This window comes from Rhinoraja longicauda, chromosome 38 (assembly GCF_053455715.1).
Source record: "Rhinoraja longicauda isolate Sanriku21f chromosome 38, sRhiLon1.1, whole genome shotgun sequence".
Lineage (NCBI taxonomy): Eukaryota > Metazoa > Chordata > Chondrichthyes > Rajiformes > Arhynchobatidae > Rhinoraja > Rhinoraja longicauda.
This window is the reverse complement of record NC_135990.1, coordinates 17,053,207-17,066,674: the sequence shown is the minus strand read 5'-3', so window position 1 is coordinate 17,066,674 and position 13,468 is coordinate 17,053,207. Positions and strand designations below refer to the sequence as shown.

General features: G+C 46.9%; 1 protein-coding gene across 5 annotated transcripts in view; it reads left to right on the top strand.

Moving 5' to 3' along the window:
• The window catches only part of vps13c (vacuolar protein sorting 13 homolog C), a 288,791-nt gene that overhangs the window by 55,484 nt on the left and 219,839 nt on the right, over positions 1–13,468 (top strand). For all 5 annotated transcript variants that reach the window (XM_078429970.1, XM_078429968.1, XM_078429967.1 and 2 more), the window contains 5 exons: positions 2,854–2,934; positions 5,517–5,574; positions 7,283–7,410; positions 10,308–10,414; positions 12,816–12,987. In XM_078429970.1, the coding sequence (XP_078286096.1) occupies positions 2,854–2,934; positions 5,517–5,574; positions 7,283–7,410; positions 10,308–10,414; positions 12,816–12,987 (546 nt within the window). The remainder of the gene's footprint in view (positions 1–2,853; positions 2,935–5,516; positions 5,575–7,282; positions 7,411–10,307; positions 10,415–12,815; positions 12,988–13,468) is intronic.

The following is a 13,468-nucleotide window of genomic DNA, read 5'->3' as shown; positions in this document are numbered from 1 at the left end:
TTTGAAGTTTAAATCTATCTCCTAGGGAGGAGGGAGGGAGGGAGGATAGGGGGGATGGAGGGGGAGAGGACGGTGGAGGGGAGGAGGGGGGAGAGGGGAGGTGGGGGGGGGGGAGCGGGGAGGGGGGGAGGGGAGGGGGTAGGGGGGGAGGAGAGGGTGGTGCACTAATGCAGGAGAGGTTTGGGCCCAACGGGTCCACTTGGTCTAGTAATATAAAAGGAAGGGTCCCGATCTGGAACGGCGCCTGTCCATGTTCTCCAGAGATAGACACAAACGCAGGAGTAACTCAGCGGGACAGGCAGCATCTCTGGAGAGAAGGAATGGGTGACATTTCAGGTCGAAACCCTTCTTTAGACATGCTGCCTGACCCGCTATGTATTTTCAGTACTTTGCGTCCTTTTGTGTAAATCAGTTCCTTGTTTCCACATATCATAAAACATGTTTTGAAAGTGAAGGTATTGTATTAATGGAGCATTAGTGTATGTACATGGAGATGACCACTGCTTCCAAAGATGAATATAGTGAATACTCGGATCAATAGAATACTATCATGATGTGACTTAATACGATTGGGATGGAATTGTGCTTCATGTAGTTATTTAAAAGTAATTACGATGTTGTAGCGCGTCGATAAAGGCCCGAAATAAAGGCAAGGAGCCAGGTATTTCGGGAACGTTATATTTTATTGTACCTCGGTTATCAGACGGGTCGAGTCTGCCGGAATGGCTTCGCGCCCAAACCTTGTCCTTATATACCTGGTCCCGGACCGCCTCCCTGGACAAGTCCATTCCCGTGCTGAGGGGTCGGTAGAAGTATGGCTCGACCCTTGGGAGCCGCCACAATGTGTTATATTGACACTCGCTGATAAAGCAAATTAACAGTCTGGAAACAGTCCAAAAGACAGGATAGTGGGAATGTTGCGGTTGCAGTCCAGTAGATATTGGATGTGCTTAAGTCCAAAAATGCATGAAAATTAATACAGCTAAAGGTAAATTTAGAATTTGGAAACAGAATGGACTATAGAATAGAGATGTAGTTTTGTGTAGGAAGGAACTGCAGATGCTGGTTTAAACTGAAGATAGATATAGAAAGCTGGAGAAACAGCGGGGCAAGCAGCATCTCTGGAGAGAAGGAATGGGTGACGTTTCGGGTCGAGACCCTTCTTCAGACTGATGCGTAGACTGTAGAGATGTAGTTTTGTTTTTTTATGAGGAAAACAAAAACACAAATGGGATTTTTGTTTGTATACTGTAAGGCTGTGGTGCTGAACTTGTGCATACCTTTTACTTTTAGTCCAAAGCTGGATTGTTGTTTGCTGGTCTTACCGCCCACTTTTAAAAAGATTGCAAGAGCGAAAGGAAAGAACATTGTAAAGCCACTAAGATTGTCCTAATAAATGTGACTCTTTATCCAGTAGGCTGTCTGATTTTTCTCCCTGGAACAGAGTATTTAAGACAAAGCACAAAATTGCCAAAGGTGTTGTGAGAGTTATGTGTGAATTACTGGGTGAATGTGTGAATTTTTGGGTGAATTACTGACGAGCATTGACTCATGATTGTCAAAATTTGAGGACATGCAGACAATGTATTAAACTAATTCAAAAGTTTATCGTAGAAAAATAATAGGTGAAATAAGGTATAGATGGTGGAAATGATATAAAAGTGGCTGGTTTTGCAGATAGTGAAGATATTTGTGAATAATTGCAGCAGGATCTTAATCGATTGGCCAGGTGAGCTGAGGAATGGTTGATGGAATTTCATGCAGAGAAATGTGAGGTGTTGCATTTTGGGCAAGACCTACACAGTGAATGATAGGGCCCTGGGGATTGTTGTAGAGCAGAGGGATCGAGGATTGCAGGTGCATACTTCCTTGAAGGTGGAGTCGCAGGTAGATTGGGTGGTCAAAAAGGCTTTAGGTACATTAGCCTTCATCAGTCAGGGTATTGAGTATAGAGGTTGGGAGGTCATGTTGCAGTTGTATAAGATGTTGGTGAGGCTGCATTTGGAGTATTGTGTTCAGTTCTGGGCACCAATCTAGGAAAGACATTGTCAAGCTGGAAAGGGTACAAAGAAAATTTATCAGGATGTTGCCAGGACTAGAGGGTATGAGCTATAGGGAGAGATTGAGTAGGCTGGGGCTCTATTCCTTGGAGCGCAAGAGGATGAGGGGTGATTTTATAGAGGTGTTTAAAATCATGAGAGGAATAGATCGGGTAGATGCACAGTCTCTTGCTTAGTGAATCGAGGACCAGAGGACATAGGTTTAAGATGAAGGGGAAAAGATTTAATAGGAATCTGAGGAGTAACTTATTCACACAAAGGGTGGTGGGTGTATGGATCGAGCTGCCAGAGGAGGTAGTTGAGGCTGGGACTATCCCAACATTTAAGAAACAGTTAGACAGGTACATTGATACAGGTTTGGTAGGATATGGACCAAATGCGGGCAGGTGGGATTAGTGTAGCTGGGACATGTTGGTTGGTGTGGGCAAGTCGGGCTGAAGGGCTTGTTTCCACACTGTATCACTGTATGACTCTAGTGTAACTGGGACATATTGGTTGGTGTGGGTAAGTTGGACCGAAGAGCCTGTTTCCACACTGTATCACTCTATGACTAAATGACGAAATCAAAAATATAACCAGAAGTGTGGAAACATTCAGCGGATTAGCAGGAACAAAGTTAACCTGTCAGGTCAACGATCTTGGCAGAATACGGATTATTTGGGTAACCAGAGGCTTTTTTTTGTGTGGTTTTAGCATTGAATATTTGGAATAATGATTTTGTGAAATAGTCAATTTGTTCTTTAAATTATAAATTCAAAACTCATTTTCCTGGTGTTTTTTTCCCCTCCTTCAGCTTGTCCGTTTAGATTGTCTTTCTGTCTACTGGAATGTGAACAGTCCGTTATGTTGCCAAGACTCAAGAGAACAAATCTTGGTAGGTTTTTCTGTAAAACTTTACACAATACCTATAATGTTGTGGAAGATGGGTAATGATGAGGATGGTGGGGGTGGGGTGTTAGAAATATTGAAAATAGGTGCAGAGGTAAGCCATTTGCCCCTTCGAGCCAGCACCGCCATTCAAATGATCATGGCTGATCATCCACAATCAGTAAGTTCATCCAGAATCATCCAGAAAGTTCCCGCTTTCTCCCCATATCCCTTGATTCCGTTAGGCCGAAGAGCTATATCTAACTCTCTCTTTAAAACATCCAGTGATTTGGCCTCCACTGCCTTCTGTGGCAGAGAATTCCACGGATTCACAACTCTCTGGTGTGTTGTTGTTCTAGGTTGGAGTTTAATTAGCTTTGTCCATTGCTCCCAAGGTGGGGACATGTGCATCAGTGAATGTAATGTGCTGGTTCTGTCATGAAGTCTAGCAAGTCATGATGCACCTTTATAGGACGTTGATTAGGCTGCGTTTGGAGTATTGCATGCAGTTCTCGTCGCCCCATTACAGGAAGGATGAGGAGGCTCTGGAGAGGGTGCACAGGAGACTTACCAGAATGATGCCTGGATTAGCTACGGGAAGAATTGGACAGACTTGGATTGTTTTCTCTAGATGTTGCGGGGAAACCTGATAGAAGTAGATAAAATTATGAGAGGGTAGACAGTCGGAATCTTTTCCCAAAATGGCTTTTAAGGTGAGAGGGGCAAAGTTTGTGGAAGATGTGCAGGGGCAGGTTCTTTTACACATAAAGGTTGGTGTGTGCCTGTAACCCGCTGCTGCGGTGGTGGCTGGGGCAGATAAGATCGTGGCATTTAACAGACTTTTAGGTAGGCATATGGGTATGCAGGGAATGGATTAGCAGATAAGAGTTGGTCTTGGCATCCTGTTCACCACAGACATTGTGGCTGAAGGGCATGTTCCTGTGCTGTGCTCTACATTCTTAGAAGGTTATAAAGTTCACAAGGAGAGTCATCAATATGTGTGCCTACCTAGTTCTCCTTCCACCTTGTTCTCAATGAGCACCCACCTCCTGCCCATTATGTTTCACACAGCAATCGTGTCAATATTTAAGCAGTTCTTTGTCTACAATTTTTTGAGGATGTGACAAGTAAAATGGATGAAGGAGAGCCAGTGGGTGTAGTGTATCTGGACTTTCAGAAAGCTTTTGATAAGGTCGCACACAGGAGATTAGTGGGCAAGATTAGAGCACATGGTATTGGGGGTAGGGTATTGACATGGATAGAGAGTTGGTTGGCAGACAGGAAACAAAGAGTAGGAATAATTGGGTCCCTGTCAGAATGGCAGGCAGTGGCGAGTGGAATGCCACGAGGCTCGGTGCTGGGGCCGCAACTATTTACAATAAATATTAATGATTTAGATGATGGGATTAAAAGTAACACTAGTAAATTTGCAGATGACACAAAGCTGGGTAGCAGTGTGAACTCCGAAGAGGATGCTAGGAGGTTGCAGGGCGACATGGGCAGTTGAATGGCAGATGCAGTATAATGTAGATAAATGTGACGTTATCCACTTTGGCGGCAAAAACAAAGAAGCAGATTATTATCTCAATGGTGTCAGATTAGGTAAAGGGAAAGTACAACGAGACCTGGGTGTCCTTGTACACCAGTCACTGAAAGTAAACATGCAGGTTCAGCAAGCAGCGAAGAAAGCTAATAACGAGAGGATTTGAGTATAGGAGTAAAGAGGTCCTTCTGCAGTTGTACAGGGCCCTGATGAGGCCACATCTGGAGTATTGTGTACAGTTTTGGTCTCCCAATTTGAGGAAGGACATCCTTGCTATTGAGGCAGTGCAGCCTAGGTTCACGAGGTTAATCCCCGGGATGGCGGGACTATCATATGGGGAAAGATTGGAAAGACTGGACTTGTATTCCCTAATTTAGAAGGATGAGAGGGTGATCTTATAGAAATGTATAAAATTATAAAAAGATTGGACGAGCTAGATGCAGGAAAAATGTTCCCAATGTTGGGGGAGTCCAGAACCAGAGGCCACTTTTTCACCTAGAGCGGTGTGAATTTGTGGAATTCTCTGCCACAGAAGGCAGTGGAGGCCAATTCACTGGATGAATTTAAAAGAGAGTTAGATAGAACTCTGGGGGCTAGCGGAATCAAGGAATATGGGGAGAAGGCAGGCATGGTTACTGATTGTGGATGATCAGCCATGATCACAGTGAATGGCAGTGCTGGCTTGTAGGGCCAAATGGCCTCCTCCTGCACCTATTTTCTATGTTTTCCCTGTTATCTAATTGCCTTGTGACATTCAAGGCCATTGCCTTTTTTGGTTGTCCTGTTGTTGCAGGCTGTGCCCTTCAATTTGAAATAGGAAGATGCTTGTCTGTGATTTAATTCAATGCGGGATAAGGAAGCATTGGAGTTACCACATGGATTTGACAGAAGGAGGTCTGGTCCAGTGTCCAAGAGCACTGACATTTACCCAGAATACATCGCAACTCTTAGCCAGCTCAGTTAATCTGGGTTTATTAGGAAAATACATTGATTGTAAGAAGTACATTATTGCCTTGAATCATGGTTTGCCCTCTTGAATTTGACAGGTGCAGCTGAAAGGGGGGATAGCTTCAGGTGCTCATGAACCCAAAAATTATCAATATAGTAAGTATTGAAACTGTTACTGCCAAATGATTTAATTATTTTTGTAATGAAAGATGCCCAGAGATACTCTTACTACTGAAACTGGGTGCCTGTTATTTAGAATGTTTGTTTACTCTGTTGTTTCCACATAGAAAACCCCAGTCAGAGAGTCATACAGCATGTAATCAGACCCTTCAGCCCAACTTGTCCATGCCAACCATTTGGCACATGTCCCACTAAACCTTAGCTGTCCATGTACCTGGGGAAAATAGCAGCAGAGATAATGAGGGGAGGGTCATACAAATCATCTTAAAATACATTAAAAAAGGTAATATTGAAATCGTAAAATAGACTCCATATGATTGAATGTTCCAATGGACTTTTAAAGCTGCAAAGATGTATCCCCTTAAAGCTCCTCAATTTTGCAAACCTCTAACAGCCTCCTCCACTCTAAGGGAAACAGTCCCAGCCCATCCAGTCTCTCCTTATGACCAAAATGCTTCATCCCCGGTGATGTCTCAGTGAATCTCTGCATCCTTTCCAGTGCAATCACCTCCTCCCTGTAGCGTTATCACCAGAGCTGCATGCAATTTTCTAGCTGTGGCCTAATCAATATTTCATGGTATAACATTCATTCTATTTTATTCTGTGCCCTAATTAATGAAGGCATATAGTGTGTGTGGTCTTAACCACCATCGGCTGTTACCTTCATTGAGCTTGCCCACAGATCTCTCTGTTCCTCAGCATTTGCAATGTATGAGCTACCATCATCACTCAGCCCACCGCATCACCTTGCACATAATGATTAAATTGCAGCCGGTCTCACCGTCTCCATCACAGGAGATAGACCTGTCGACTGACGTCTATTACAAACCCACTGACTCCCACAATTATCTCAAAGTCACTTCTTCCCACCCTCTCTCCCCTACTCCCAATTCCTCCGTCTACGCCCCATCTGCGCCCAAGCTGAGGTGTTCTGTACAGGACGTCCGAGATATCCTCATTCTTTAGGGAACGGGGGTTCCCCTCTTCCATCGTAGATGAGGCCCTCACTCATGTCTCCTCGGTACCCCGCAGCTCCGCCCTTGCTCCCCCCCTCTAGTCGCAACAGAGACAGAGTCTCCCTAGTCCTCACCTTTCACCCCATCAGCCGTCGCATACAACACATGATGCTCCGACATTTTTGCCACCTCCAACGGGATCCCAACACTAGTCACATCTTCCCATCTCCACCCATTTCCGCCTTCCGCAGAAGCCGTTCCCTCCGTAACTTCCTGATTAACTCACCCCTTCCCACCCAAGCTACCCCCTCCTCGGGTACCTTCCCCTGCAACCGCAGGAGATGCAACACCTGTCCCTAGACGTCCTGCTCGACTCTGTCCAGGGACCCCGACAGTCCTTTCAGCTTCGGCAGAGGTTCACTTGCACCTCCTCCAACCTCATCTACTGTATCCGTTGCTCAAGATGTGGACCAGTAACTCTACCACCGTGCCACCGTGCCAACTTGCCACCTTGCCACCGTGCCACATTGCCACCGTGCCACTGTGCCACCTTGCCACTGTGCCACCTTGCCACCCTCACTTGGGACTCAGCCATATCATGCTGCAGCAATGTTTATTCTCATTCTCAATAGACCAGGCAATTTTCATGGTGTGTGCAAATGCTTGCAAATGCCACTATGTTGCTTTGGTTTTATTATGCAGGATATTTAATGTAATTCACCATTCAGTTTTCAGACCAATATCAGCATCGGCCAAACTTTGCATCAATCCTTCTGCTGAAGCTGTATTGAACGCGCCCAAAATGAACCTGCACATGGAAGTGCAGAGCATAGACATAGAGATGACTAAGCCACAGGTAGGATTGCATTCAATGGCCTCATTCTGTTTGATGATTAAAGCACTCAGAACTTTATTAAAGATTTACCAGTTTATGGTTAAAGACTGGTGAAAAATAAATTTACGGTTGGATGTCCAATAATGTAGTTTTTCTGGTATTGAAAATATTTTATTGTACAAAATTGAAACAAACCAAGGAACTGTGATGATACTTTAATGCAATAATTTCAACTGCTACTATTAAAGCTGCAAACTTTGGTCTATTTATCCAGGATGGGGAATAGGCTCCTTAAATTTGTGTTATTTTTGACTGACTTTTCTTTGTCCCACAATTGCTAACCCCCATTTCTAATCCTATATCCGCTGGGAAGTAAAGAGAGGCCTTAGGGTTGAACAACACATTCATGAATGAATGAATGACTGAGTGATACCTTATGAATGAATGATACTTTGGAATGAATGATACTTTATTGTCACAAAGTGACAAGTCGCCGTGCATTCCCAAGCCATGCAAAGAGTCGCAGCATAAAGGGCACCGACAAGGATGCAAGAATCCCATTTTAACACAAACTGTTTTTAACACATTCCACTTGTGGTCCCCCTGAGTTCTCGCCGATCCCCCCACGCCGCGTCCCCCTTAGTTCTCGCTGGTCCCCCCATGCAGGGTCCTCCTTTATTCTCGCCGATTCCCCCATGCGCTGCTGTCAAAGGAACGCATCAGGCAAAGATGGATTGAAGGAGGTTATCGGCTCAGAACCCTACAAACGTTGGGTTGAGTTGAGGGGTGTGGCAGTTGAACCATATCAGAGCAATTTTCTTTAAATGATACACACATGCCCGGACGCACCTCCTTTGTTCTCGGCGATACCCCATGCTGGGCCCTCCTTTATTCTCGCTGGTCCCCCCATGCTGGGCCCCCCTTTGTTCTCGCTGGTCCCCCCATGCTGGGCCCTCCTTTATTCTCGCTGGTCCCCCCATGCTGGGCCCCCCTTTGTCCTCGCTGGTCCCCCCATGCTGGGCCCTCCTTTATTCTCGCTGGTCCCCCCATGCTGGGCCCCCCTTTGTTCTCGCCGTCCCCCCATGCTGGGCCCCCCTTTGTTCTCGCTGGTCCCCCCATGCTGGGCCCCCCTTTGTTCTCGCTGGTCCCCCCATGCTGGGCCCTCCTTTGTCCTCGCTGGTCCCCCCATGCTGGGCCCCCCTTTTTTCTCGCCGTCCCCCCATGCTGGGCCCCCCTTTGTTCTCGCTGGTCCCCCCATGCTGGGCCCCCCTTTGTTCTCGATGGTCCCCCCATGCTGGGCCCTCCTTTATTCTCACCGTTCCCCCATGCTGGGCCCTCCTTTATTCTCAGTGTCCCCCCACGCTGGGCCCTCCTTTATTCTCGCTGGTCCCCCCATGCTGGGCCCCCCTTTGTTCTCAGTGTCCCCCCATGCTGGGTCCTCCTTTATTCTCGCTGGTCCCCCCATGCTGGGCCCCCCTTTGTTCTCAGTGTCCCCCCATGCTGGGCCCTCCTTTATTCTCGCTGGTCCCCCCATGCTGGGCCCCCCTTTGTTCTCGCTGGTCCTCCATGCTTGGCCCTCCTTTGTTCTCGGTGGGGCGTCTGACCTCCAGCACCCACGTGACCTGTCCTCGACCACTGGCGCCACCCTCAACCTTGACCGCCTTACTCAACCTCGACCGCCCACCCAACCTCCTCACTGACTGCTATCCCTTTGCTCAGTCTGATTTGGGGGATTTATCTCGTGCAAGTGATGTTGTAAATTGCCAGTCGTACTCTCGCTAGAGCACGGTGCTGTATCTTGGGCACCTTGCTTCAGTCCGTTAACATGCATGGATGTGGCCCTTTGGTTCAGGGGATGCTGTGAACATGCCAGTGAAGGTCTTATTAACTGCATAGTGTTCAGACAAAGATAGACTTGGCACATTGGGCACTGTGACCAACCTAGCACAGGAACAAACCCTTCACCCACAATCTCTGTGCCGAACTTGATGTCAACTAATCTCCTCAACCTGCACGTGATTCATGTCCCTCCATTCAACACATATCCACGTGCCTATCCAAAAGCTTCTTAAATGCCACTTGCATCTGCCTCCATCACCATCTCTGGCAGCTCTTTCCGATCATGTGTATATCATTTAAAGAAAATTGCTCTGATATGGTTCAACTGCCACACCCCTCAGCTCAACCCATCTTTGCCTGATGCTTTCCTTTGACGGCAGCGCTTTAAATGGTTTACTGATTGTTCTGGGTACCTGTGATGTTTGATGAACATCATTTAATTATTGTTGAGTTGTCATAGTCAAAGGGCATGAAAATGGGCTCTTTGGCACAACTTGCCCATGCCGACAACATGCCCCCTCTACACGAGTCTCACCTGCGTTTGATCCATATCCTTCTAAACCTATCCTATCCTTGCACTTGTCCAGATGCTTTTTAAACGTTTTGATAGGATCAGCCTTAACTACCTCTTCTGGCAACTCGTTCCATACATCTAATACCCTTTGTGTAAGAAAATGCCCCTCAGGTTTCTATTAAATCTCGCCCCGCACCTTCACCTTAAACCTATGTCCTCTGGTTCTTGATTCCCCTATTCCGGATGAAAGACTGATCTATTCCTCTCATGTATAGTGTGGAAGGAGGATGTTCATATGGCTCATAAACAGGCTATTGAACTGTTGGTCTAAATGACCTGCGTATCTGATCTTTTTCCTTATGTGTGATGGAAATGGATTTATTAAAAACATTCTAGTCAACATCCTTCAATCAGCTAACCTGGAGATGATCGGGAAGTTCAATTTGAATATTGATTTGTGGTGGGTACGGTTAAAATGTGGAAATTAAAATTTGTGCTACAGTTCGGCATGTATGTGAACATTTGAAGTGATGATTTGTGAACTAACAATTGTACTTGTTTCCAGTATCTGAGTATTATTGATCTGTTGGAATCCGTGAACTACATGGTCAGAAATGCCCCGTATAGAAAATACAAGCCAATCGTACCACTTCACACTAATGCTGGCAAATGGTAAGTAATTTGAACTGTTATTTTTCTAATGCTTTTTTGTTTGTCATCCATTATTCTACCTTTTGGCTTGTTTTTTTCTGCCCTTTTTGACCTGCTCACCTGTTTCCACCTATCACTTGCTGGTTGTGTCCTGCTGTGGAATCTTTTTGTCCTGGAATCTAAAGAAGGGTCCCGACCCAAAATGTCACCAACCCATGTTCTCTAGAGATGCTGCCTGACCCACAGAGTTCAGTTTAGTTTTAGTTTATAGATACAGCTCAGAAACAGGCCCTTCAGCCCACCGAGTCTGCGCCGATCAGCGATCCCCGCACATTAACACTACCCTACACTCACTAGGGACAATTTACAGTTGTACTGAACCAATTAACCTACAAACCTGCACGTCTTTGGAGTGTGGGCGGTAAACCGAAGATCTCGGAGAAAACCCACGTGGTCACGGGGAGAACGTACAAACGGCGTACAGACAGCACCCATAGTTGGGATCCAACCCGGGTCTCTGCTGCTGCAAGTGATGTAAAGCAGCAACTCTACCGCTGCGCCACCATGCTGCCCATGGCATGGTGGAGTTACTCCACCACTTTGTGTCTTTTGGTGGATACAAAATGCTGGAGTAACTCAGCGGGACAGGCAGCATCTCTGGAGAGAAGCAATGGGTGACGTTTCAGGCCGAGATTCTTCTTCAGACTGATGTCAGGGGAGGGAGCGGGACAGAGATAGAATGGGCGGTACAGAGAATAGAATCAAGACTGGTGGGAGAACTGGGAGGGGATGGAGAGAGAGGGAAAGCAAGGGCTACTTGAAGTTAGAGATGTCAATGTTCATACCGCTGGGGTGTAAGCTACCCAAGCGAAAAATGAGGTGCTTTTCCTCCAATTTGCACTGGGCCTCACTGGCAATGGAGGTTAGCCCTGGACAGAAAGGTCAGATTGGTAATGGGAGGGGGAGTTAAAGTGCTGAGCCACTGGGAGATCAGGTAGGTTAAGGCGGACTGAGCGGAGGTGTTCAGCGAAACGATCGTGGAAGCTGCGCTTGGTCTCGCCGATATACAGGAGTTGACACCTGGATCAGCGGAAACAGTAAATGAGGTTGGCGGAGGTGCAAGTGAACCTCTGTCTCACCTGAAAAGACTGGCGAGGTCCTTGTACGGAGTCGAGGGGGGAGGTATAGGGACAGGTGTTGCATCTCCTGCGGTTGCAGGGGAAAGTACATGGGGGGGGAGGGGGTGGTTTGGGTGGGAAGGGACGGGTTGACCAGGGAGTTGCGGAGGGAACGGTCTCTGGAAAGCAGAACGGGGTGGAGATGGGAAGATGTGGCCAGTAGTGGGATCCCGTTGGAGGTGACAGAAATGTTGGAGATTATTTGCGGTATGCGACAACTGATGGGGTGGAAGGTGAGAACAAGGGGGACTCTGGCCTTGTTACGAATGGGGGGAGGGGGAGCAAGAGCGGAGCTGCGGGATATCGAGGAGACCCTAGTGAAAGTCTCATCTATAATGGAAGAGGGGAACCTCCGTTCCCTAAAGAATGAGGACATCTCCGATGACCTGGTATGGAAAATCTCATCCTGGGCGCAGATGCGGAGTAGACGGAGGAATTGGGAATAGGGATAGAGTCTTTACAGGAAGCAGGGTGGGAAGAGGTTTGCTGTAGTAAATCAGCGGGTCAGGCAGCATCTCTGGAGAGAAGGAATGGGTGACATTTCGGGTCAAGACCCTTCTTCAGACTGATGTCAGGGGATTGAGCAGTACAGAGATAGAATGTGGTCGGAGACAGTAAGACTGGTGGGGAACTGGGAAGGGGGAGGGGATGGAGAGTTTGGTGGAGTAACTCAGCGGGACAAGCAGCATTTCTGGACAGAAGGAATGGGTGACGTTTCGTGTCGAGACCCGTCTTCAGACTTTTTCCTCCAGCTCTCCCCACTTTGTGTCTTTTTTTTTGTCCTGTCCCTCCTCTCTTCCAGCCCACCCCCCCCCCCCCTCCTCACCACCACAATCAGTCTGAAGAAGGGTCCCGACGTGAAACGTCACCTATCCATGTTCTCCACAGATGCTGCCTGACCCGCTGAGTTACTCCAGCACTCTGTGAAACGTCACCTATCCATGTTCTCCAGAGATGCTGCCTGACCCGCTGAGTTACTCCAGCACTCTGTGAAACGTCACCTATCCATGTTCTCCAGAGATGCTGCCTGACCCGCTGAGTTACTCCAGCACTCTGTGAAACGTCACCTATCCATGTTCTCCACAGATGTTGCCTGACCCGCTGAGTTACTCCAGCACTTTGTATCTCTCTCTCTACTCCCTTGGATTTCACCAGTTGTGTGTCAATAATCTTTTTTCCTGGAATTTTACTTTCATCATTGTGAAACCTTTCTTGCCATAAAATAATTAACTTCTCTACTTTAGGTGGAAGTATGTGGTCACAGGAATTTTGGAAGTTCATCTTCGGAGAAAATATCGCATGTGGTCCTGGGACCACATCAAACGTCACAGGCAGAATCTGAAGGCTTACAAAGTGGCTTATAAGAATAAGTTGACACAAACTAAACCTTCTGAGGAATTATTAAAACAACTTCAGGTAAAATGACTTTTAAACCAGTGGGAGGTAATGAAACACCAATTAGAAATCGCTCTTGATTTGTAAGTTGAATGTCTAATTAGTAAGTTTATCTGCTACTGGGTTGAGCAGGCATTTTTTGTGGAATAACTGCTGGAGTAACTCAGCGTGTCAGGCATCATCTTTGGAGAACAGCGAATTGTGGACGCAACCTAGACCATCGCACAAACTAACCTCCCTTCCATTGACTCCACTTATACCTCACGCTGACTCGGCAAGGCCAGCAGCATAATCAAGGACGAGTCGCACCCTGGCCACTCCCTCTTCTCCCCTCTTCCATCGGGCATAAGGTATAGAAGTGAAAACGCACACCTCCAGATTCTGGGACAGTTTCTTCCCAGCTGTTATCAGGCAACTGAATCATCCTACCGCAACCAGGGAGCAGTCCTGAACTACTATCTACCTCACTGATGATCATAGAAACATAGAAAATAGGTGCAGG